Source organism: Pipistrellus kuhlii, unplaced genomic scaffold (assembly GCF_014108245.1).
Source record: "Pipistrellus kuhlii isolate mPipKuh1 unplaced genomic scaffold, mPipKuh1.p scaffold_m20_p_9, whole genome shotgun sequence".
Lineage (NCBI taxonomy): Eukaryota > Metazoa > Chordata > Mammalia > Chiroptera > Vespertilionidae > Pipistrellus > Pipistrellus kuhlii.
Window position 1 is genome coordinate 18,783,119 of NW_023425595.1, and position 27,398 is coordinate 18,810,516.

The window sequence follows — 27,398 nt, forward strand, 5'->3', positions numbered from 1 at the left end:
TTATTTGCATATTCACTCCTGATTGGGTGATGGGTGTGGCTTGTGGGTGTAGCAGAAAGATGGTTAATTTGCATATTATTCTTTTATTAGATAGGATGATATAATTTTATAATTTCAAACTAAATTTCACTCAAATTGTTAATGTATTTTTTCAGGTTTTCTTCCCCCTTTATTTATTTATTGAATTTTGTAAAGTTTCAATGCAATTTAATAAATATTAAATGAATGCCTAAATTATGTAAAGAATGTTGAGTATTATGCTGCAAGAATAGTGTCCTGAACAGAGTAGGGAATGCTACTAAAGAGACTATGTTAAACATTTTATTTTCTGCCTTTAATAGCATCTCTGGTTACAGATTATGGAAATGTAGGGATTCTAAGAATATGCAGCCAAAAGTCTGGTGTTTGATGGCAAAGTACCTTCTATTTTCACATAAAAAAAGGTACCAACAAGTCAAATTATTCAGTCAATACATAGCTGGTTTGCCAGTTTAGGATCCCAAAATACAGACTTTCACTCCAAATAGTAGCATAAATGACCTTCCCATTATAATCAATTAAGAGAAACTAGTTGAATAAAACAATCACTCATAAGCCCACTATCTTAATATGATACTAATTTAATTTTTGCATATTAACTTTAGTTCCATGTATACATATTTTTATACACATATTTAAAGCCCAGAGCATACACACTGTTTTCCATTTTTTTTAAATTGCACTTGGTATTTAAATAATGTCTTTCATGATATGACATCTTGGATTTACTTCAAAATAATCCAACGGCCACAAGGAGTAGGTGTACAAATAAAAACAAGGTTGTCCAAGAATTAATATTAATTAAAGCTGTGTGATGGGTCCACCCTGGAGTTCATTTTACTTGTCTATCTACTTTTGCATGTGTTTGAAATATAGGAGTAAGTAAATGAGTTTATATGATTTATATGTTGGGAGAATACTTAAAGGCAAATTAAAATAGACAGCATTATTTGAGAGACAACCTACAGAAATGTGCCCATTGAGATAGGATGCCCATTTCAGTTTCCTAAACTACCTGAGTCACGGGATTAAGTTTCTTCTTTTTACACATGGCTTCAAATTCAGGCCTCAGCTGAAGCTGCTGCTGCTCCTCTTCAAAGTCCACCAGGTCCCACTCATACTCTAGTCTTGCTTGATGCTGTTTCCAAAACTCCAAAAACAATGTGACTATAGGAAAACAAAGTATAAAACAAATATAATTAAAAGATGGAGAGCCCTAGCTAGTTTTGCTCAGGGGTGAGAGCCTAGGCTTATGGACTGAAGGGTCCCAGGTTTGATTCCAGTCAAGGATACATGCCTGGGTTACAGGCTCAATCCCCAGTAGAGGATGTGCAGGAGGCAGACGATCAATGATTCTCTTTCATTACTGATGTTTCTCTCTCTCTCTCTCTCTCTCTCTCTCTCTCTCTCTCTCTCTCTCTCTCTCTCTCTCTCTCTCTCTCACTTTCCCTTCCTTTCTGAAATCAATAAAAACATATTTTTAAAAACAATGCTGTCTCCCAGAGACAGGAGCAGGTGATTAATAGAGACTTTCATCTTTTTCTTTGACCAAGAATCAAGGATCAAAGACCACTGATTTGGAAGCTGTCATTGTATTGATGCTAGATACAAATACCTGTATCTAAAATCACCTTTAGTATGTTACACAGATGGGCTATATACCACATAACATGGAGAAAGCTATTTTTTATGTGACTATATACTCACCCCAAATTCCCATGAATATTGCAAAGAACACTGTTGACTCATTATCAAATAAATGAGAAACCTGTTAAAACAAAAATAACATCACAAAGACAATTTAGTTTCTAATACAAAAGGAGGGAAATTATATCTTACTAAAATACATACATACCTTTGAAGACAAACACGTAGAATTTAGTCTCCAAAAATCACACAATAAGTCACAGAGTGGGCACATGATAATCTGGCCTCCAATCTCAGGGTCACAGACTTCAATGCTGCAGAAGGAACAGCAAAGTTATTTTAAAAATTATGTGTGTTTGGGTGAGAGTCTAAAGCTATTCTGATCAGAACAACTTTTCACACAGCTTCTCATATGGCAGAAGGGGGAGTGAAGCAGCAATTTCTTTAAGTTATGCTTTGAAGAGCAGAATCTTTAGAACTAGTCCTTAAAGACAGATTTTTGATAAAGCACCTAGTGAGGGTGGTTGCTTGGGTCTTTTTTTCAGAAACATCACTCATCTGCTGCCATAAGAAAACATTCAGAAACAAATGCCCCAGGAAAAATAATAACACCACTTTCAATTAGCATAAGATCAAGGCATTTTCTCTACTTTGGCAACTCAGCTGCACTTACCTGGTTGTGCTACCATGCATGGAAAATAAGCCATAACCAAAACAAGCTAAACCAACTATAGCTGCAAGGACCAGCATTTCTGTGTAAAATCCGAGAAAGACAAAATACATGCCAATTTTTTCTCCAAAATAATTCCTGTAAAAGAGGATAAAAGTGGACTCAGAGGTTGGAAGAATTACATAAACCAGACAGCCTTTGTTTTGCATTCAGACAAACCTCTATTCTAATTTTGGCTCCACAATTTTCTGGACATATAATTTTGGTAAAGTTACTAAACTCTCTGCACTTTAGCTTCCATGCCATAAAATGCAGGATGATATTATCCAAAGAATTGGTGTAAGGATTAATAACATATCTAAGTAGGAAGCCAACTGAAAGTTGTTTTAATTTTGACATAATACAATCTCTTTGAAAAGTTTCTAAATTTAAAGAGTTTTGCATATTTGAAATGAAATGGAGAACATTCTGCAATGTAACTTCTAGCACTTAATTTAACAAATCAAAATGACATGCGCAATTTGCACTGATTTGTGCTTTATCTCTCTTTCTGAAGTTGAAGAAGTTACTCTGATTACCTACTAAGCAAGAGTGGTTATTTTACAAAGCTCAATTTCCCCCAAGTTTGGATCTCTGATTGATACAGTACTACAGAATTGTGAGACAGGCAGTACACCACAGGATTAAAAGTGACTGCTCAGGAAAAGTTCCATAAAATACACAGTTCAGTTTTTGCTTACAGAGGCGAGGAGTGACAGCATTACTTGACATAAATGTTAAAATCTGACACCAAGCTTTTTGTTATGGCTGTTTTTTTAAACCCACTAACCCTTAAATAATCTTTCAAGAAACTTAAGAACATAGATCAGCTCACCAAATCCATAAATTCTTTCCAGTTTCATACTAGCATGCTATTTATAAATATATTACAGGATATAATATGAAACTATAGTAATTTTAAAAGGAAGGCAGATCTTACCATAAAGGCATAACATTAATTTCCCAATGAGAAGATTTAAAATTTTTTTCCACAGTCATTATTAATTTTATTTACCTTCCTTATTTTTATTTTTTATTTTTAATTTATTTATTTTTATTTTTATTTTTATAATATATTTTATTGATTTTTTTACAGAGAGGAAGAGAGAGGGATAGAAAGCTAGAAACACCGATGAGAGAGAGTCACCGATCAGCTGCCTCTTGCACACCCCCTACTGGGGATATGCCCGCAACCAAGGTACATGCCCTTTACCGGAATCGAACCCGGGACCCTTCAGTCCCCAAGCCGACGCTCTATCCATTGAGCCAAACTGGTCTCGGCTACCTTCCTTATTTTTAAAGAATTACATTTTCCTTTCAAATAGCAATAATCTTATTTCTTGAAAATAAAAAAGGTCTCAAGAAATAAAGTTCATATAATGATTTATAGAAACATTAGTTTATATACTCTAGCTATCTTTTATTCTTAAAAGTTCCCCCTTATTTGCTTAAAGAAAACTGTTGTGGTAATATTTCAATTGATTTGGATGCTAAAAAAGGATGGTGTACTAACATTGCAGTAGAAACATTAATCACCAAATTGTTCTAATCTGATTACTCCTTTACTGCAATCATAGCAGGGGGCCCCTAACATCCTGTATGTATGTAGTATTGTAATGGTTTGAAGCAGAAGCCTGTCGCCGTAGTCTTCTTACTTAGCTAATAAAACTAAGAAATTATCTGAGAGAATGGAACTCAGACAGGCTCAGACACTAAGCTTGTCAATTAGCTGAGCCCAAAAATGAAAGAGGGGAAAAAAAAAAAAAAAAAAAGAGGCTATAGAGCAATTGTCTTCACACACACACAGCTATACCCAACCTTTCTGCTATCTTCTAAATTCCTGGACTGAGAGGAAAACAAAACAAAAATATTATGTATTAACTTGTAAGTGCTAGCTCCTATGCTAAAAAAAAAAAGTATCTCATTTAAGAACCAAATGCCAAGAGGAAAGGATTAGTCATTCCCATTTTACAAATGGGCATCATAGAGGTTAAGTTTAGAAAGCTTCTAGGAGGGAGAACTTAGATTTGAACTCAGCCCAAACTCTAAGCCACTGAGCTATCTCTGCAGGGTGGTAGCATCTGGTAACAGCACTATGTTCACAAAGGAATGTAAATGATAGCGTAGATACAAAATTGGGAAGGTGTAAAAATATAGTGGGTAATATCGATAGTAGTAAAAAGAATGGAATATAATGCCACTGTAAATAAAAATCACATTATCAAGTTTTAATCATCAGTGTGATCTTTTGTAAGAAACTTACTTAATCAAGTCGAAAGGCTGCTCCTTGTAAAAATAGGAAAACCGAGCCCAATTCTGGAAAAGTATGTACCTTTCATTGGTAGTATTAGGAGGTTCTGATGGCTTCCAATATTGACCCTACAAATATTTAAGAAGAAAGTACATTAATGACCAAGTGAAAAACTGAGGGTGAAAAGTAAACCAACACAGCTTTTAAGAGGTTAGTGAAATATAAAAATATTTTTGACCCTTTTTTAGACTGGGATTTTCATGTGAAAATGAATGAATGTAAAATTATTTACTAAAATCTATAATCCTATATAATAAAAGGGTAATATGCAAATCGACCATGCGGCAGAACGACAAGTCACTATGATGTGCACTGACCACCAGGGACAGGTGCTCAATGCAGGAGTTACCCATTGGTGGTCAATGTGCTCCCACAGGGGGAGGGCTGCTCAGCTACAAGCCAGGCTGATGGCAAGCACAGTGGAGGTGGCGGAGCCTCTCATGCCTTCACAGCAATGCTAAGGATGTTCAACTAGGGCTGAGCCCCCCTCCCCTCGGGGAGCGGGCCTGAGCAGTCAGTCGCCCATCCCCCGAGAGCTCCCAGAATGCTAAAGGGTGCAGTTCAGGCTGAGGGACCCCTACTCCCCACCTCTGAGAGCACGAATGTCATGCACAGGGCCTCTAGTAATCTATAATAATAGTGATTTATTTATTAAATTCTCACACCCAATTATTTAAAAATGCAAGTTTAAAGTTTGAGGCTCTGACTTTACTCAAGCTGTTCTTTTCACCAGGAGTACCCTTTCTTCTCTACTCAAATCCAACATAAAATCCAACATAGCACAGCTCAGGATGGATATAAATTATATACCTGGCTGGGACTTTATTTTATTATTTTATATTTTATTGACTTTTTTTTTACAGAGAGGAAGGGAGAGGGATAGAGAGCTAGAAACATCGATGAGAGAGAAACATCGATCATCTGCTTCCTGCACACCCCGTACTGGGGAGGTGCCTGCAACCAAGGTACATCCCCTTGAACGGAATTGAACTTGGGACCTTTCAGTCTGCAGGCCAACACTCTATCCACTGAGCCAAACCGGTTTCGGCTACCTGGCTGGGACTTTAGAAATAAGCTAATATTTTTATTGTAGAAATTGAAAGATAAACCCCAAGAGCAGTTAAATGGGTGATACTACTATGACAGGAATCTCCTCTAGGGAACCTGATTGTCTGCACTGATCCATTTCCCAAAGAACTTAAAATCTACACAACAAACTTTAGCACTTAGTTTCAGTACTGCTTCATGCTTAAGTTCTATCTCCACTGTTAGGTATTGTACAGGGTTATTAACACGCCTCAGCAGATCACGGCCTACTCAGCTATTCAACGCATTCTTTGTAACTGCTCACCTAGACAAGTGAACTGCTCAAGACAGCAATAAATAAATACCCAATTTATACTTAAGCACATGTGAATATCTCTATGTGATAATTGTAATATTTTATATTATCCAGATCCCAAAAGCTTTCTTCTTCTGTAGCTAATCCTACTGAATCTTGAGACTGAAATAGAAAAAGAAGCAGCCTATTTGTGTATCTGGAAAAATTATTCTTTAAATATATAAAAGGAAAATCAGCATATAAACTTGAATTCAGGGGAAAGGGAAGAAATAAAACATAAAATTAACAGTAAATTAAAGCTCTTGCTAACAATGGTGCAGTAACACTGGTTTTCTAATAAGCACACTGGAAGGCTAGATGTCTGGATTAACATTTCTGGTGTCTGAGGATATTTGGTCTTTTTAGTTTGGCTTTATGACTTGGGATTAGGAAGAGGATTAGTGCCCTAAAAACAAAAAAACAATCCTCAAAATCTTCAAAGAACTGAATGAGCCCTTATGCGAAAAAGATTGACAAAATAAATGCATTGTCAATGTTTATTAACCAACTATAAATCTCTCTATTTATGCCCATGGCTTTTTTTTAGAATCCATAATCTGCTAGAATTTATTTTGTCTCAGGGAAAAATATGGGGGAAGGGAAGGGGCAAGCCCTGGAAGGGTGGGGAGGATGGTGTCACCTGAATTGATACTCCTGTTGAAAACTGTATTCATTTTGGAAAATTCTGCTGTATCCTTATAGGAACCATACCACAGATAATCAACTAACCAGTACTACAACAATGCCTTCACAAACATGAGCAATGATTTAGATGCCACCTGTTTAAATGGAAATACTTGGTTCTTCTATATTCCTAAGCAATGTGTTTCTCCAACAGAGAGCATGCCATTAAAAAGTCTTCTATAAGTATCAAGGAGTAAAACATTAATAAAAGAAATGAAAGTTCCAAGAGATGATGTCAAAATAGTTTATATATGTCTAGCCATATGACATCTACTTCCAAAGGGTGGTGATATTTAGACATGTAATATCTAAAAGGAAAGTTTTCCCTCAGAGACCCCCAGGAACTAGGTTGTCAAGATTTCAGGTTTGCTTGAATGGGGCATCAGAAAAAATGTCACTTCCTTGTTGATCTTATGAAGCTCAATAATTTTGCACAATGATCGGACGGCCTCAAAGAATAATTCTTCTGACTTTCAGTTATTTGTCTGAATCTTTCTTATGGACTGAAGTCTTTAGCTTGTTTTGAAGTTGTGTACATGCTTTATTTCCCAGAAATTCCTAGTATATGAGTGATACATTGATGTCTTCCAATGATACCTAACACAATGCTTTAAAACAAATTATTCCTTTGATGAATTAATATATGCATGCAGTAAGTGCAGTCATATAATTCAACTCTTTTACTGCTTTAAAACTTTTACCATAAAGTTTATGGTAAAAGATCTGATGAATTCAGATAGAAATTCCAAATATTATGCTCTAAAATGTTTTACTATAATTGCATTTTCAATATGTGTCCTAAAAAAATGTGCAAATGTAATAATTTTCCCCAAATGAATTTATTTCCATTAAAACTTCAGTGTGAAAAGGCGCTAACTTTGTTTCAGAGTACTTGTAATTATAAATTCTTTCTCTGCCTCCTCTCAGTTTGGAAATAGGGTACCTTTGGGGATTTTCCCAACACATGAGAGAATTAAGCAACTTAGAAAGAAAGAAAGAAAAGAAGAAAGAAAGAAAGAAAAGAAAGAAAGAAAGAAAGAAAGAAAGAAAGAAAGAAAGAAAGAAAGAAAGAAAGAAAGAAAGAAGAGAAAAGAAAAGAAAAGAAAGAAAGCAAGCAAAGGGAAGATTCTCTCAATAAGGCAACCTCTGAATGTGTGAAGAAGAAAATGGGCTCAGTATCTCAAAACCAAACTACGACTTACATCATGGAGTGGATAGGCAGCTGAATAAGCATGAGAATTCAGCAGTCTTTCAATCCCAAACTTTTTCTTCCCATCTTCTATGCCAAAAGGACATCGTGAAAGAATATAATAAACCTGTAAGATAAGCATAAAGAGGCACACATTTCATGACTATGCTTTCCACATTTTTGTCAACAACAATTTAAAAATGTCTACTTTGTCTGAATGTAGATAGGGGCTCTGATTACAGAAAAAAAAACATTCCCTTTGTTGTTTGGGGGAAGAAGTGGAGGGTGGGACTAAATGAGTTTGCAGGTATTTCAGCTCCTGGGTAGGAGAGCCTCCTATTCCCTTAGGGAGAGTAAAGAGTGAATCATAACTTATTTTGCTTCTCCTCCCTTCACAATCCTCTGGAAGTCTATTGTGCCAGAATTCCTGCCACAATTAGGGCTTCAAGTTGGAGTCTAATGTCACCACCAACAATGCAATTAGGGGAATATAGAGTAAAACTGATATTTGGACAAGCTGTCTCGAATACTTCTTCATTTAATTACTCTGATGTTTATTTTCTCTCTTATCTGAATTTATTGATTCAGATGATCATCTCTCCATAATTAGTGTGCCATCAACTCATATCTTTATATCAGTTTTCTGTATATACTGTAAACTTCGGTCTCTTCTGCTCTTGAATGTCTGTCAATTCAATCTTACTCGCTGTTTGTGTTCCAGCAACTTTTCAGAATTTCTGCCTTTCTACATCATCATTATTTATATTAGTTTCTTAAACTGAGTATTTAGTAGGGGTGAGTTCAATTAAAATAGATTGTACTTCGGACAAATAGAAAAAAAGCCAGCCAAATGTAAAATTTAAAAATTGAGTGGGACTTCAGATATTTAAAGTTAATCTAGTACACCAAAAACTAATACAATGAAACAACCTGGTGTGGCTCAGTGGTTGAGCATCGATCTATGAGCCAGGTGCTGGTGGTTTGATTCCCAGTCAGGGCACATGCCCAGGTTGTGGGCTCGATCCCCAGTGTGGGGCATGCAGGAGGCCACTGATCAATGATTCTCTCTCACCCTTGATGTTTCTATCTCTCTCTCCCTCTCCCTTTTTCTGTGAAATCAATAAAAATAAAAAAATAAAATAAATTTTATATTTTTGGATGAAGACAATTAACCCAGATGAACACTTTAATTACCAATTGAATTTGGGATGAACAACATGGCAAATGGTTCTGTCAAATCAGACTAGGCAGTGGGGGTTATGAATATTCTTTAAGTCATATGAGGGAGGGTGGTTCTCTATGCAAACAGGTTCCCAGAATGAGAAGAGTGGGGGTTTTCTTTAAGTGTCCCTGTTTTCCAGGGCTACAGAATGCAGATAAAGTTCAACATTGTATGCACTGATAAAAAAAAAAAATAGACAAAGAGGTCAAAGGCAAGAATCAAGCCCCTCAGAAGACCCATGCCTACCTAGATATGTGAGTTATAATAAAAGTAGAATAGTAAGATAGTATTAAAAAAGAATGAGTGTTTTCAGTAATTGGAGCAAGTAAAATGACTATACATATGGGGGAAATGGACTCATCTCACACCACACACAAAAATTAATTCCAGGTACATAGCAGTTCTCATTGTAAAAATAAAAATAATATAACTACTAGAAGATAATGTAGGAAATTAACTGCATGAAATTAACTTCCTAATTAATGTAGGAAGTTAAACTTGGTGGAAAAGTTTAAGAGCATTATTCATAAAGTAAAGGCTTGAGACAGAAGACTACACTTAAATTAAAAACAACTGTTCAGCCCTGGCTGATTTAGCTCAATGGATAGCATCACCCGGTTGACTACATGGTCCATGGTTCAATTTCAATCAATGGCACATGCCCAGGGTTGCAGGCTTGATTCTCGGTAGGGGGTAAGCAGGAGGCAACCAATCAATGATTTCCTCATCATTGATGTTTCTATCTCTCCCTTTTCCTTCCTCTTTGAAATCAATAAAAATATATTTAAAAAACAAAACAAAGAAAACACCTGTTCATCAGAAGAAACTATTAAAAAAAAAAGAGAGAAGCACCAAGTAGGAAAAGATCAATAAAATATGTAATGAATGGAAATAGATAAACAGTTGTTACAAACCAACAAGGGAAGACTTAATTTAAAAGCAGACAAGAGAATTTAGCAAGGATTTCATAGAAATTCTTTATCTAAATGACCAAAAAACATATATTAATACATGGAGATCAATCTCCTTCCTATCAGAGAAATGCAAATTAAAATCATAATAATGCATACACAATTTCCATATGAAACAACACAAATAAGTGGAAAAAAGCTCATACAAAGCTAAGTTAACCATCCAAGTAAATGCTGAGACAAATACTTGTTTCTTTTAATTTAAACTGATCACTTCTGTTAGTAGTTAAGAGTTGATCTCTGCTCTGGAGAATGGGAATAGTGATTGAGAAAAGGCACTAGGGCTTCTGGGGTTTTAGAAAGATTTTCTCTTTGGATGTGGGTGGTAGTTACATGGCTGTGCATTTTGTGATAACTCAGTGAGATGTACATTTATGACTTGTGGGTTCATGTTTATTTATGTTATTAGGATTCTAAATTAGTACATATTTTTATAAAGTAGGACAATGCTGTATGTATAAAATTTTAAATGTGTGTGCATTTAGATCCAGAAATTTTACATGGTATCCATTTTGCAGAAAAATTTACATATGTTGAAATTATGTAAATACTATGCTATAAAGGGCAGAATTATTTGTAATATCAGAAAAGTTGGAAATAAACTTAATGGCTGTCAGAAGTGGAAATGTTTAATAGAATTATGTTACATTTAAATAAGATGTTTCAAAATGAAGATTGTGAGGGGCATATGTCACATGATTGTGAATATATTTTTAAAAGTATGAAATTCTATACCAATGTAAATGCTCTTGTTCAATCTGTACATACCTAAACTATAGTGTTTGGGATGAAGTTAGCAAGGAAAGGACTTTTCTGCTTTTATTAACCTCCCAAATAACTTCCTCAACAGAGCAAGAATAGCATTGCTTTATGAGAGGAAACTGTTGAGTTTTAAAACTAAATTAACCTAAGGTACTGACACTCATTACTAACAACTAAAGATGAATGAATACTGACATTTCTGTTCCTGATCAAGTTCCTAATTGGCCCCTATATTTCACTTGTCTTTTGTTAGCAACTTTTCAATGTAACAAGGATATCTGAAATATTTTATAGTTTACAGAGTGTCTCACCTACATTCTTCTATTTCATTCTCCCAATATTTCCAGTATTACCATTATCTCTATTTTAAGAAAGGTTATACATTTAGAAAGAAGCAGACTCGTGACCTGAAACCAGATTTTCTGATTCCATGCCATGTGCTCTTTATTTATTTACCTATAAGCTGCCTCCTAGGTTTGTTGTTGTTATTTAATCCTGGTAGGAAAGGGGACACAGTTTTTAGTTTGTAGATTCACACCTATATTATATGTACATTAATTCTAGGCATTACATTTTGTTTAATATTTCTGTCAGTGAATTATTAAAAAATAGAAGTATAAACTAGAAAGTTATTTTTAAATCCTTCTAAGACACATAAAAGTACTGAACCTAAAGGGAATGAAGTCTCCAATTGCTCAGGAAAACAGTAAGTAAAATCAAGGGAAGGGTCTTGTGATTGTTAGAACTGTGGTGACTACATTAACATGCAACAGAGAAACAAAGAACCTGCATTTCCCCCCCTCTAAAAATCACACCAATAATAATAATATCTAACACTTACTGAACACTTACTATGTTCCAGAAACTGTTAAAACCTTTCATACATAAACTCAATTCTCAAGGTAATGAGAGGTAGATATTATTCCTATCTTAACACAAAGAAACTATGGCACAGAAATGTGATTCTTTAGAAGAGAGGTTTTAATGGTGAATTTAAAGAACCTAGGACTACAAATGAAGAGGAAATATTATTATTGAAAAGACTAAAGATGGTCTTAATGAAAAGAAAAAGTTCTGTGATTTCTCAAATGCTAAATATTATACAAAGCATTCCATTTCTATTTGGAACAACCAGTGTTCCTCCAATTATGCACTAAATTTACAAAACCAAACTCTAAGATCATAAAGCCACTTTACAAAGATCTCATAAAAATCTAAGTCCTATTCTCAATTAAATGCCTTTCCCAGGTCTCTTTTTTTACTATGTCCACAATGTCCACCATTCAATTTTAAACAACAGTATGAGAAGTAGGGAGGTTAACATACTTAGGTGGACCAAGTGAAATTTCAAACATGCCCAATACCACTAAATACATTATCAACATTTTCACAGAAGCACCTGCTGACACACTATTCCCCATGCACACATATAAAAGCAAACAGGCACTCATCCCTTACTGGAAGGGATATCCCCAGATGGCTTCTCTACCTACAATTCTGTTTCTTGCCGAGGATGGAAAGAAGCTTGACTTGTCCTCAATGAGGAAGAGTTCCTGGCGATGTCTGGTAAATTGGACAGTGAAATATTCTGGTTTAGGATGCATCACATTCTTTGGGAGCTTCAGAGGCCCAAGAATGAAGTTAAAGGGGGCTTTCTGTGGTCGGGGAATATCATTCTCTTTAATAGGCTTTTTCATTCCCAACACTTCAGCATAAGTAACTAATACCTCCCAAGGGGCATGGATCTTGACAAAGTAAGTTCTTCCATCTTCAGAGTTCTATATAAAAAAAGTCAAAATAAAAGAAAGCTTACTAATACGTTTATTACTGAACTAATTAAGGAAAAGAAACAGAATTATATAAAAACACAAATTAAAGATATCACAGCGTTTTTCAGTCTACTGAAATTCAGCAAAACTTTTAGAAGAGCAAATGCTCAAGACAGTTATATATTTATATATTATATAACATATATATATAATATATAAATATTATAAATATATCATATAAAAATTATATATATATATAAAATATATATCTATATATCTATATATATATCTATATATATATCTATCTATCTATATATATATATATATATATATATATATATATATATATATTTTACATAGAAAGTGTCCCAAAAAATGCATACACATTTTGAGTAATTATTAATTTCAATAAGTTAAATCTGAAAAGAAACATCAATTATCAGCTGTAAAATATGTATACATTTTTGGGGGATAGTTTGTGTGTCTTTGTGTGTGTGTGTGTGTGAGAGAGAGAGAAAGACAGAGAGAGGTAAAGAGATAATATTTTAAAATAAATATTTCAGTGTCAATGTATACTAGCCTGATATCCAAAGATGAATATGTGTCTGGGCAATCTCTTAAGTATTGATTTAGCAACTAGCCATTTGCTCAGAATTGTGCTTAGGGTATATGTGGAACACTTAGGAAGTATAAGATGCAGTCACTCTTTTTTCTTAACTTCTATGTATAGCCTAAACTTAGAGCATGTATATCCTATACCAGTGGTTGCCAAACTGCAGCTCATGAGCCACATGCGGCTCTTTGGCCCCTTGAGTTTTTAGCAAAGGCTAGTTTAGGAGTGCCCTAATTAAGTTAATAACAATGTACCTATCTATATAGTTTAAGTTTAAAAAATTTGGCTGTCAAAAGAAATTTCAATTGTTGTATTGTTGATAATTGGCTCTGTTGACTAATGAGTTTGCCAACCACTAGCCTACACTCTTGTTTCTGCCAAGGGCCATTTGGATATTTATAAGATCACTCAAGGGCCATCCTATTTAATAAAGAGGTAATATGCAAACTTACTGTCACTCCAACACACAAGATGCCCCCCCCCCCCAATGTGGTCAAAGATGGCCACCCCATGTGGACACAAGATGGCCACCACAAGGTGGCCAGCAAGGGAGGACAGTTAGGGGTGACTAGGTCTGAAGGGGAGGGCATTTAGGGGTGACCAGGCCTGCAGAGGAGGGCAGTTAGGGGCAACCAGGCCTGCAGGGGAGGGCAGTAGGGGGGAACCAGGCCTGAAGGGAGGGCAGTTGGAGGAGTCCAGGCCTACAGGGGAGGGCATTTGGGGAGGGGACCAGCCCTGCAGGGAAGGGCAGTTAAGGGTGACCATGTCGGCAGGGGAGGACAGGTAGGGGTGATTGGGCTGGCAGGGAAGCAGTTAGGTACCAATCAGGCTGGCAGGGGAGTGGTTAAGGGGTGATCAGGCTGGCAGGCAGAAATGGTTAGGGACAATCAGGCAGGCAGGCAGGCGAGCGGTTGGAGACAGCAGTCCTGGATTGTGAGAGGGATGTCCAACGTCCCATTTAGGCCTGATTCCACTGGGCCTAAAGGGGCAGTTGGACATCCCTTGAAGGGTCCCAGATTGGAGAGGGTGCAGGCTGGGCTGAGAGACACCCACCTACTCCATGCATGAATTATGTTTACTGGGCCTCTAGTACAAAATAATCAACTTACAAATTAACCTGCTATATTTGATCAAACATTTAATTAATTCACTCCTAATGGCTTGGCAGGGCCACACCAAATGCCAAACCATGATCTAGAGGAAGTACTTTAGATAATAAACATTAATCATTCATTAAACAGAAGAATAATTATGTTATAGAGTGTGTAGTATAATATATATTTATTACTTCAGTAAAAATAGGGATAGATAAAAACTAATGAGTGTTAATTTAGAACTAGAAAATATTACGGTTTCATAGACAGAATAGAAACTTAAATATGGCTTTAAATATAATTTTGAAGGAAATTCTAGAAAAATAGTAAATGGTAGTGGTTAGAAAAGCATTTGTCATATTCATGAGCAGAAATGTTCCTTAGCTTAAATATCAATTGTACTACAAATTAGCCAGGCTAACTAGATTGGATGCCAGATTATAGGCAGCTTTCAAAATGACAAAGATATGAAATAAAAACCACTTCACTTTCTTCATATCCTGAACAATTTATTTACGTCTATTTGTGAAGTGTTCCACTCATCATTCCACAGAGAAAAAACCAACTTACCTGAACAACCACAGGTATTACCATTCCCAGTGTACACATTTGTAGCCCCCCAAAAAACTAATGTATTGTTCCCAAGACAAGGTTTATCTAGTCAAAGGCCAAAGTAGAAGAAAAAAAGATTTTAACACCAAGGTTCTGGTATAAAATAACTTTTACCCTTTTGTCTTCAATTTCCAACTCAAGACCTGTTTTTTTGAGATTTTCTTCAAAGTTTTTTCTTCTAACCTATGAAAAAATGAATCAATAGAATTATGCAGAACACTTCAATTTACACTGTGATAAATAGACTTTTACATAATGAAGATGCCTCCACGGTCCACTGCCCCTCCTACGGTTTCATATAAAAGTACTCTACGTAGTATCCCATCTTAATGTTATATGCTGCTTTTCACCAGGACTTTAACCCATAATATAACTAGAAAATTCCAATATATCTAAGGATAATCTCCAGGAAGTGTGCAGGATCTCTATCTGAAAAAAATGCACAAAACTTTACTACATAACAACAAAAAAATAGAGAATCAGATAATGCTTCTAGTTGAGAAGACATTAAGCTATCAATAACCTTCAAATAAATAGATAGATAATACAATTTTAAACCAAAATATCATGACTTTTTAATCTTAAAGAACAGAACATGTTCACTTTGAAAAAGCAAAATTAAATTGAATGCAAATAATCATTACCTGTGGGCTTCAGAAGTATGCACTGATTGCTGGAAAAAAAACTTTTGGTTTTAATTATGATTTAATTGTGAAAAATTTCATAATAATGGACATTTTAAAAGGCTTTGCTAGAAAGTTAGAGGAGACTCATCTTCAAATGGATACCTTGAGATGTAATGAAACTTAACAGGGAATAAAATATTCTTTTACATCTTTATTTTTAAAATATATTTTTATTGATTTTATAGAGAGGAAGGAAGAGGGAGAGATAAAAACATAAAATATGAGAATCATTGATCGGCTGCCTCCTGCAGGTCCCACAGTGGGAATCAAGCCCACAACCCAGGCATGAGCCCTGACCAGGAATCGATCCATGACCTTCTGGTTCCTAGGTCAACAATCAACCAAAGAGCCATACTGGACTAGAACATGTTATTTTAATATGTCCTTTCCCTCCTCTTCTAATGTTTACTATATGTTCACTACGTCTCACAACAGACCTGTGATAATGGTGTAAGGTCTCCTTTCTCAGCTACCTTTTCATAGTTGACCTTCTCCCATGTTACCAAAATAAGACAAACGGGAAACAAAAAAAAGGAGAGGGACTTTAAATATATTGGATGTATTGTATCTGGTCTTGGACAGTGTGGCTTGTTTGGCTGAGTGATGTCCCGCACTGAAATGTTGCCAGTTAGATTCCTGGTCAAGGCACATGCCAGGGTTGCAGGGTTTGAGTCCTGGTAGTGGTGATTTCCGGAGGCAGCTGAAATGTTTCTCTTTCTCTCGCTCTCTGTTTCTCTCTCTGTGTTTCTCTCTCTCTCTCTCTCTCACTCTCTTGCTCTCCTTTCCTTTCCTAAATAAAAACATATTTTTAAAAAGTCTTAAAAATATTGTATCAGTATTAAAAAAGTGAATAATCTTTCTCATTGTAATATCAATGCTTTTGCAAGTGAAATAGTCACTACTTCTCTGAGTTCAAGGAAATAAGATTGTTACTTCATAGATTATTAAACTCTACTTTTATAATGAATCATTTTGTAATTTGTATAATTAGGATTTCAAAAAAAGATTAAAATTGCTAGAGCAATAATCTTTTTATTACAATCTATTCATTTATCTACCAGTGTTTCCCAAAGTGTGGTACACGTACCCCCCGGGGTACGGGAAGAGTTTGGTGGGGGTACTCGTTGCACCGGAGTTTGGTGGGGATATGCACTGCACCGTGCTTAGCTGCACCTAATTCTACATTCTCATGAGTACGAGGGATACTCAGCGTTACGAAAATTATAGAAGGGGTACACATATGTCAAAAGTTTGGGAAACACCGATCTAGACAAACTTAACACTAACATATATAAAAACAAAACAGGGCTATATTCAAAGCTGAACCATCTCATTCTAGGAATAATTCTCATTCATCCATGAACAAGAAAATATTTTTAAGCCCCTTTGCCCATCTCATTAACTGATACATTTATCATGAGTTTACTTTTTTAAAATAACATTTTATTTTTGTATTTAGACCAAGTGGTGATATTTTATTTATTTGTTTTTATTGAGATCAAGTGGTAGTATTTGTTCTTGTTTTTTTTTTTAATATGGAAGAATTAACAGCACATTTGTTTGTTAAAAACAAATTAAAAAACAACAACAAACAAACAAACAACAACAAAACAGCCCAGGAAAGAACAACAGAAAATATAATTTAAAAGAAAGAAGACTAGCTAGAGCAATATTTCTAAGCAAGCATATGGAGAAGTTAGTATCAGTCTTGAAAATGCTATTCTTAGAAAGGCCTGCCTGCAAGAGTGGCACTCAGGTCTGGAAACTTGGTTTTGGGTGGGGTGAGGGAGTGGGGGGTCCCCACGACTCCCAGAAGTGATAAAAGTTGCTCACTTTACCTTAGTGTTTATACAAACAATGCAGTTTATGCTAATCATTTGCTTTCTCTCTGGGACTATGACATGTTAGTATGTGCTAGGCAGAAGGAGAAGGTGACCAGCCCTCAATAATATCCTAGGACACTTAGTTTTTAATGACAATCTAGTAGACACACTTCACATGTTACCCAAGGGATTAAGTGCATTCTATACCACTCCACTGAAAGAAAATTCTTGTGAGCTTGCACCTGGTTTCCTCTGGAGTTTGCCCTATGCATTATTTATATTATTTCACTGCAATAAAACATGGCCATTGTATATGACTCTAATATATACAGTGCATGTGTATCCTTCTAATGAATGACCAAGTCTGGGGGTGCTATTGGTGACTCCTGAATAGTAGGCAAAAAGAAATGGGAACAGGGGTACAAGTGGAAGTGTTGGCTGTAGGCAGAATAATAGTTTTCTATGATAATAGGAAGAACAGTAGATTATGCAGGTGAAGATGTTGGTGAATGGACAAATGTGATGGGAATTTAGAACTTCTCTTCTACTTACTTCTGCTTTCCCAGTGAAGTAGAAAAGTGTGGTCAGCTAAGCTTGAAAATGGGGAGGAGGAATTGGAGGTGAAAGGAGAGAGAAAAAGTTGTAAAAGAGTCATCCAGGAAAGTAGAGAGCAAAATAGAATAAACAAATAAAGTATGACAGCCAGACAGTATTAAGGACCTAATATTTATTGAGCATCCATTATGCTTCAACCACTGTCCCAGGCATTTGGCTATACAGCAATGAATAAGACAAAGTCTTTGGTCTTATGAACTTAATTTATAGTGTTTGACACAGTAAATAAGTAAAAAAAAAAAAAAAAAAAAAAAGTAAATTCAGAAAGGGGCATGTTATAATGAAAAAAAAATAAGATAAGGAAGAGCATAATCTAAAGGAGATTTCAGGTAGATTAATGAAAACAAATGAAAATTGCATACAAAATATAGATTATGTTTAGACATACAACTCAAATTTTAGAGGTAACATTTAATATTTAAGGTAAACTATATAAAAATAGAAGAAGTCACTTTGAAGAGGAAAAAGAAGTTAGTCCAAAAAATAAAACTGATTTTACACATTCATTCTTAGGCTGCCTATTTTATAGTCTTCTTAACCAGGTTCAGCTTTTGGTAACACTTCAGAGGCCTCTGACTTTTGCAGTATAATTCATTGGGAACATACCTGTCCAATTACAGAATGCGTTTCTTTCTATTATTATCATTTCTTTCACATAAGTACTTACTATCTTTAAGTCCGCTTCTTTCTTTATGTCATCAACATAGGAAAGCACAAAATCAATTTGCCTAATCCCATCTCGGAAGAAGATTGAATCTTTGCTTTGTTTATCTTTATCAAACTGGAGGAGACATGGATAACAGAACAGTTTTATTTTCAAATGGCAAAAACATGATATCCTTAATCAGCTAAGATTGGGCCATCATCTATTTTTTTTTCAGGCCTAAAATGACAGTTGAAGACAAGTATCCACAGTTTCATCAACAGAAAATTGTGCTTATTTTAGAAAATGAAATTCTATAAAGGAGATGTTTATTAAACAAGTATTCAAGATGAAACTGAACATATTAACAACAAGCACACACAACAAAAATGATACAATTATACCCCAATATAGAATGAATATATGTATACACTGATCCCAAAATGCATATTCAGAGAGAGACTTGCTATCTTCATTAAACAACATGCCAATTAGTTCAACAAACAATTAATGGTCACACACCACTTTAGGATTAGTTAATGAATCTCACTATAATATGATTTTGTAAAATTACCTATTCTATGATTTAATAAAACTGCCACTTTCTAATTAAACTTTTGAAGGGTTCAAATAACATCAAAGTGCAGTAAAAAATTAGGAAGCAGGTAGCTTGCAGCTGGCTTCACTACAAGTAAAGTCTCATGCAAATCTCCTTTTAACATCAGTTTCTTAGGTAAGCCAAAACCAATCGTTTGTTTAAGTTTGTGTTAGTGATTCTCTCAGCATAATAATCAAACTTTCAAATTCAACTTTCACATGCTGTATTTAGTGCCTTCCCTTTCAAAACCACAAGGACACTAGAGAGCTTTAGAGAGAAGGAACTTCATATTTGATTAATTCTCTTTATAGTTTTTATGTAATACTTGGAATAGCACCATATAATATAATACTTAGAATGATGCAACCAGATGAGGCAGTGGATATCAGTGATACAACTCTGTGATGCAAAATTATAATATAGACAACTTTCTTCTATCTTCTAACCAGTGAAAGAAGAACTAGATTTTTAAAATTTTCATCACTGGTGTTTATATCAGCTTGAGTTTATTTTATGATGCTCTATGCTGTTTTTCAGTCAAGTCAGGCCATATAAAGAAACGAGTGTAGACCACTCATGTGCAAATAAGACAAAAATTTCAGGTATGATCTGTGTTTTATGAACAGAGTAATTGCATTTTATGAACACATAGTTGATGTGGCTGAAAATAAGTAGTTTCCAATGCATAGAAGAAAATGAGTGGAAAAATAGGTTAACAGAAATATTTAAGGAGTCTAAAAATTAAATATAAAAAGTAACTCAAATGTTATGTCTAAGTTCTCTATGCCCCAAAAGAATTACATAATCATCTCCCATTTCTGAAAAGTAAAAAAAAAAAAAAATACCTGAGAAAACTCAAACTGTTATCTTATACACTGATTATAAATCACTAAAAAAGTAAAAGTAAACAAAAAAAACCACTTGAACTCTTTTGTAAATCATAGTATGAACATGAAATTCACTGAAACTTGTGGAAGCTAACTGGGCCAAAATAATTAATTAGAATTAATATAATCAAAACAAAAAATAGAAGGGAAAAACAATAATCATTTTTCTCTAAATCTATGACAGCTATTTTGCATGGTATTTTATAAAAGGAAACAACATATCGATATATTTAAAGGTACTCTTACTGTTTGAAAAGCTAAATCTAGGTCCATGGAGAATTCTGAGTTCTGGTAACAGAAAATGTGCACATAGAAATCAGTAAAAATCACGGAGTATTTAACTATTAAGAAATAAACAAGTAGCTACAAAAATAATGACTCCCATTATTTTCCTGAGGGTTCAGTCAAAATGGGTATATACACTGAGTGGCCAGATTATTCTAATATCTGAACGTATAGTAATCTGGTCACTCTGGTCACTCAGTGTGTGTGTGTGTGTGTGTGTGTGTGTGTGTGTGTGTGTGTATGTGTGTATTAGAGGCCTGGTGCATGAATTCATGCATGGGTGGGTCTGGCCAACCTGGCCGGGGGAGGGGACATGGGTGGTTGGACAGCCTGCCTGCTTGGTTGAACTCCTGGTCAAGGGGACAATTTGCATATTAGTCTTTTATTATATAGGATATACACTGGGAAGACAGATTATTATGTGTTCAGAGATCATAATAATCTGGCCACTCAGTGTATACTTACTTCCCTTCTACTGAAAGCCAAAGGCTACATGGGGAAACCCAAACTTCTGTCATTATATTGTGCCCTGACTATAAACTGTAAACATTTTCAAATTAAGGAAAAATCACTTGTAGACTTGTAAATCACCATGAGGTATTTGTCAGCACTGTTAATAAAAACTAGTTGAAGCCACTGGGGCAGAAAAACCTGATAATTTTTTTGTATATAACCAGATACTATTAAAACCCATCATTGTTTTGTTTTGCCAAAGACATGACATTAAGATATTTTGCAGTGTGTGTACAAATTTGTGTTTATATTTGATTTGCTCTTAGAAATGCCTATATATAATGAGCCTTTTTATAAATCTGGACATTTTCTTTAAATTAGGAAATTATTCTGAAGTTCAGAGAAATGAATTTCTGAATGGGGTTCTGAAATAGTATGTAAATTATATGTATGTACCGTGTGTGTGTGTGTGTGTGTGTGTGTGTGTGTGTGTATTTTTTTTAGAGGTCCAGTGCACAAAATTCCTTGCATGGGGGCGGGGGGTGTCTGTCAGCCAAGTCTGCACCCTCTCCAATCTGGGACCCCTTGAGGGATGTCCGACTTCTGACTGCCTGTCCGTTTAGACCCGATTCCAGTGGGATCGTGTTTAAATGGGAAGTCGGACATCCCTCTCATAATCCAGGACTACTGGCTCCCAACTGCTCGCCTGCCTGCCTTCCTGATTGCCCCTAACTGCCTCTGCCTGCCAGCCTGATCACCCCCTAACCACTCCCATACCAGCCTGATTGCTATCTAACTGCTCCCCTGCCAGCCTGTTTGCCCCCAACTTCCCTCCTCTGCCAGCTTGGTCACCCCTAACTGCCCTCCCCTGCAGGGTTGATCGCCCCCACTTCCCTCCGCTGCAGGCCTGGTTTCTCTCAACTGCTCTGCCTTGTAGGCCTGGTCTCTCCCACCTGCCCTCTCCTGCTGGCCATCTTGTGTCCACATGGGGCAGGATCTTTGACCACATGGAGGCAGCCATCTTGTGTGTTGCAGTGATGGTCAATCTACATATTACTCTTTTATTAGATAGAGGCCTGCTGCATGGGAGGGGGCCAGCTGATTTGCCCTGAAGGGTGTTGTGGATCAGGGTGGGGGTTCCCTTGGGGCATAGGGCGGGCTGGACAAGGGGCCTATGGTGGTTTGCAGGCCAGCTACGCCCCCCCCAGCAACCCAAGCAGAGGCTCTGGTATCTGGGGTTTATTTATCTTCTTCAACTGAAACTTTGTAGCCTGGAGCAGAGCCAAGCTTCCTGCTTGCTCCGTGGTGGCAGCTATTTCTGTTGGAATTTATGTATCTTCTATAATTGAAACTTTGTAGTCTGGAGTGAAGGCCTAAACCGGCCAGAGCTGCAGAAGCTGGACTTTCTCCATCGCCTGGGACAACCCTAGCCTCCTGCTCTCCCAGCTCCATGGCTGCTGCCATTTCTGTTGGAATTTATTTACCTTCTATAATTGAAACTTTGTAGCCTTGAGTGGAGGCCTGGGCCTGCCAGGGTGTGTGGAAAGCTTGGCTTCCTCCATTGCCAGGGAAAATCAAGCCTCCCTCCTGCTCTTTGTGGCCACAGCCACCTTGGTTGGGGTTAATTTGCATACTCACTCTGATTGGCTGGTGGGGGGTGGCTGGTAGGCATGGCTTGTGGGTGTAGCAGAGTGATGGTTAATTTGCATATTACTATTTTATTAGATAGAATATGATAAGCATACACATTTTTAGAAAGAGGTTCCATAGCTTTAATCAGATAAAAAAAAATTTAATAGTTACCATTCTAAAACTTCAATTGCCCAGGGAAGAGGAATCAGTAACAAACACCCCAAAATCAATACAATTCTTTCGGATAAAAATGACTTAGACTATCACTGCAGCTATCCAAGCATAAGCAGCAGCATTCAGCACTGCTTTTACCATAAGACGTCGCCTCAGGAACAAATTGTATCTCTTTGCAGGCTGTGAAGCAATCAACAGAGTTAACAAATCCTGCCCAGGATTAAAGAGAAACATTTCAAACATCACAAGCATCATGGAGGGACCTGGAGAGTATAAGCTTAATGGAAAAAACTAGTCAGAGTAAGACAAGTACCCCATGATTTCACTTATATATGGAATCTAATGAACAAATTAGAGAAATAAAATTGAAACAGAGTAATAGATACAGAGACCAGACTGACAGCTAGCTGTCAGAGGGGAAGAGGCTAGGTCTTAGCTGCAAGGAGGGCTCTCTCTCTCTCTCTCTCTCTCTCTCTCTATTTCTATCCTTCCCTCCTTTTCTCTCTCTCTCTCTCTCCCTCCCTTCCTCTCTCCAAAACCCATTAAAAATTTCTTTATTTTTACAAAAGCAATCGACATTTGAAACCTACATCATCTTTTTAAAAAAATAAATCTTTACTGTTCAGATTATTACAATTATTCCTCTTTTTTCCCCCTCATAGCTCCCCTCCACCCGGTTCCCACCCCACCCTCTGCCCTTACCCCCTGCCACTGTCCTCATCCATAGATGTATGATTTTTGTCCAGTCTCTTCCGGCACCCCTATGCCCCTTTTCCCCCCAAGAATTGTTAGTCCACTCCATTTCTATGCCCCTGATTCTATTATATTCACCAGTTTATTCTGTTCATCAGATTTTTTTATTTACTTGATTTTTAGATTCACTTGTTGAAGGATATGTATGTGTTATTCATAATTTTTATCTTTACTTTTTTCTTCTCTTCCCCTTCTTAAAGAATGCATTTCAGTATTTCATATAATACTTTAATTTTTTCTTATCTGTGAAGCTGTTTATCTCACCTTCAATTCTGAATGATAGCTTTGCTGGGTAGAGTAATCTTAGTTGTAGGTTCTTGTTATTCATCACTTTGAATATTTCTTGCCAATCCTGTCTGGCCTGCATAGTTTCTGTTGAGAAATCAGCTGACAATGGAATGGGTGCTCCCTTGTAGGTAACTGTTTATCTCTTGCTGCTTTTAATATTCTCTCTTTTATCTTTTGCTCTTGGCATTTTAATTATGATGTGTCTTGGTGTGGTCCTCTTTGGATTCCTTTTGTTTGGGGTTTTCTATGCTTCCTGGACTTATAAGTCTATTTCCTTAACCAGGTGGTGGGATTTTTCTGTTATTATTTCTTCAAATAGGGTTTCAGTATCTTGTTCTTTCTCTTCCAGCACCCCCATAATTCTGATGTTGGTATGCTTGAAGTTGTCCCGGAGGCTCCTTTCACTATCTTCATGTTTTTGGATTCTTTTTTCTTTTTGCTTTTCCAGTTGAGTGTTTTTTGCTTCCTTATATTTCAAATCTTTGATTTGATTATTGCAATCCTCTAGTCTGCTGTTAGATCTCTGTATAATATTTTTTATTTCAGTCAGTGTATGCTTAATTTCTAGTTGTCCTTTTTCATATTTTCAAGGGTCTTGCTAAATTTAACAGCCTTTTCTAGAAAATTCTTGAAAAACCTTATAACCATATCCAGTAATTTATTTTCCTCCATTTCTTTCATTTGTGATCTGTTTCTTTGTTTCCACATTTTGGCAGCTTCCCTAAGTTGATAAGAGTGGCTTTGTGTGGTAGATGTTCTATAGGGCCAGTGACTCAGTCTCCTGAGATGGACACTCTTGGTGCACCCCTTTGTGGGCTGTGTGCACAGTGTTGTTGTATAATAGTTAAGCCTTGATTATTGTTGGTATCACTGGAAGGAATTGACCTCCCAGCCAAATGGCTGTGAGGATCAACTATGTCTATGCTAGAAGAACTTCTGTGCTGGAGACACCCTTATGAGACAAGACTTTCAAAAAGCCTCTTTGCTCAGTGTGGATGGGGCGGAGTCTTAGGACAGAGCAGACAGCATTGGTTTCCTGTTAGCCCTTCCCTAATAGGGCCCTGTGTCTCAGTGTCTTGTGGTAATCGCTACAAGCACCTCTGAGAAAAAGCCACCCTCGAGTTCTGTCCATTGCCAGACAGTCCATTTTCTCCCTGAATGAGTCTGAGTCCCCAGACTTTTGCTTGGAACTGGAGTTCAGTGCAGTCAGGAGCTTTTGTCTCCCTCCTGCTTGAGAAAGCCAGCCTCACACTCAGTTGCCAGTCCCCTCCGCGTGCGCGTCTCAGTACCTCTGCCTCCTGCAGCTCCTCTGAGTCTTGATGTGCTTTTCTCTTTCCTTCCAGTTGTAGAATTTCCACTCAGCCAGCCTTCCTGTAGTTTTGGATAATGTCCATTTTGTCTTTTAGTTGTAATTTTGAAGTTGTTGTGCGAGGCAGTAGTGTAGGTGTTTACCTATGCTGCCATCTCAGTTTCTCCCCTGAAATCTATATAATCTTATAACCAATGTTACTACAATAAATTTACAGAGAGGAGGGGAGAGGGACAGAGAGTTAGAAACATCGATCAGCTGCCTCCTGCACACTCCCTACTGGGGATATACCTGCAACCAAGGTACATGCTCTTGTCTGGAATCGAATCTGGGATCCTTCAGTCTGCAGGCTGACACTCTATCCCCTGAGCCAAACTAGCCATGGCTTATCACAATAATTTAATTTAAAAAAGAGAGAGAGAGAGTATAGTACTGATCATTACCTACCTCTTCTGTTTCACTGAGGAGACAGCTGGTCTCTCTGTTGCTCGCGCTCTGCAATTAGCACCATAAGAAAGATACAATGCTGTTAATCATGATGCAAGTGGGAGCATATAATGTTCAGCAACAAAAGCTCTAGCTTCTTTCTGCAGAAATACTAAACCTACAATTCAGGGGAGCTCTGAAACTAAATGCAAACTGTGTTTATATATGTGTATACATGTGCATGTGTATTCATGCAAGTGTGGGTATATATATGTGTATGTGTGTGTGTGTATGAAGAGAGAGAGCATGAGAGGAAATGAGAATTTCGGGGGTATCTTTATCAAATCATAGAAAAAAACAACACCTGAGACACAAGAAATGGTTATGAACCACTATATTACAAAGAATTAGGATCTCCATTCTTTTAATGATGCTGAATTCTCAACAGGACCAAAACAAAAGGCAGAATCAATTGATTATTTTAAGCCTTTCAAACATTTGATGACATTGCTGAGAGAGTGTGAAGACTAAAACTAAGTAAATAAATACTCAAAATCCTATTTCACTCATATATGATTCTATCAGTATTATTTTGAATACAACCCTCAAATGTTACTATGTTGCATTTTCACTTTTATTCAGTTCAATGTTTTGTTTTGTGTTTTCTTTGACCCATGAATTGTTTATAAGTATGTTGTTTAGCTTCTAATTATTGGAGATGTTCCTGTTATCATTCTGATTAATTTGATTCTATTGTGATTAAAAAAACACACTCTATGATAAATTATTTTAAATTTGTTGAGGTTTATCTTGGTATATGCTCCATAAGTACTTGAAATGAATGTGTATTATCTTGCTGTCAAATAGAGTAGTCCATAAATGACAATTATATCCTGTAGCTTGATATATTAAGTCAGTGGTTGGCAAACTGCAGTTTGCAGTTCTGTTGACTAATGAGCTTGCCAACCACTGTATTAAGTTAATCTATATCTTTGCTGGTTTTCTCTTTAGTTGTGTCATCTATTGCTGAGAAAAGAGTGAAGTGTCCAGTTGAATTATAGACTTGTGTATTACTTTCCATCCTATTATTTTGCTTCATATATTATGATGCTATTACTTGGTACATATAACTTACCTGTTTCTTAATGTTGGATAGACACTTATAATGATTTTATAATGTCCTGCTATTTCCATGGTATTTTTCTTTGCTACAAAGTATACTTTATATATTAATTTAGCACTCCTGCTTTCTATTAATGTTTGTATATATTTTCAGTGATAATGTTTTTAATCATTTAACTTTCATGTTTTTAATGCTCTTTGCAAATCTGTCTTTTAATTATTGTGTTTAGACTGCATTTATTTAATTACGAATTAATTCTGCCATTTTATTTTTTGTTTTGGTTTCTGTTTGTTCTCTTATACTTCTCTCTTTTATTTTGCAAAACTTCCTATTGATTATTGGAACTTTCTTAGTAATTCCATTTTGATTTATCTAAGCAGTTTTTGAATGTATCACTTTCCATATAGTTTTTTAAGTGGTGGGTTTTGACATTACATTATATATACATTACTTGTCACAACCCACAGTATGTATATTTTATCTATCAATGAAGTATATAACCCAATGTCCATTTATATTCCCGAACCTCTTTATTATTATCTTAACTATTTCTCTGTATACATTGAGAACATCAGAAATTGTTAAATATTTTTACTGCAATTGTCAAGCATAATTTTGAAAACTCAGAGGAGAAAGTCTATTATATTTAGTCATATTTCTACTCCTCCTGCTTTCCCCCCACTCCTTTCCCATGTCACAA

The 27,398-nt window shown here is 36.1% G+C and overlaps 1 protein-coding gene across 1 annotated transcript in view; it reads right to left on the reverse strand.

The window, feature by feature from the left end:
* ANO5 (anoctamin 5) overlaps positions 1-27,398 on the reverse strand; it is a 59,326-nt gene that overhangs the window by 24,442 nt on the left and 7,486 nt on the right. The window contains exons 3-13 of the mRNA XM_045577892.1: positions 25,597-25,644; positions 20,502-20,543; positions 18,795-18,908; positions 15,118-15,186; positions 12,409-12,693; positions 7,974-8,087; positions 4,659-4,774; positions 2,360-2,494; positions 1,895-2,000; positions 1,747-1,807; positions 1,055-1,206 (exon numbers count right to left, since the gene is read on the reverse strand). Of these exons, the coding sequence (XP_045433848.1) occupies positions 1,055-1,206; positions 1,747-1,807; positions 1,895-2,000; positions 2,360-2,494; positions 4,659-4,774; positions 7,974-8,087; positions 12,409-12,693; positions 15,118-15,186; positions 18,795-18,908; positions 20,502-20,543; positions 25,597-25,644 (1,242 nt within the window). The remainder of the gene's footprint in view (positions 1-1,054; positions 1,207-1,746; positions 1,808-1,894; positions 2,001-2,359; positions 2,495-4,658; positions 4,775-7,973; positions 8,088-12,408; positions 12,694-15,117; positions 15,187-18,794; positions 18,909-20,501; positions 20,544-25,596; positions 25,645-27,398) is intronic.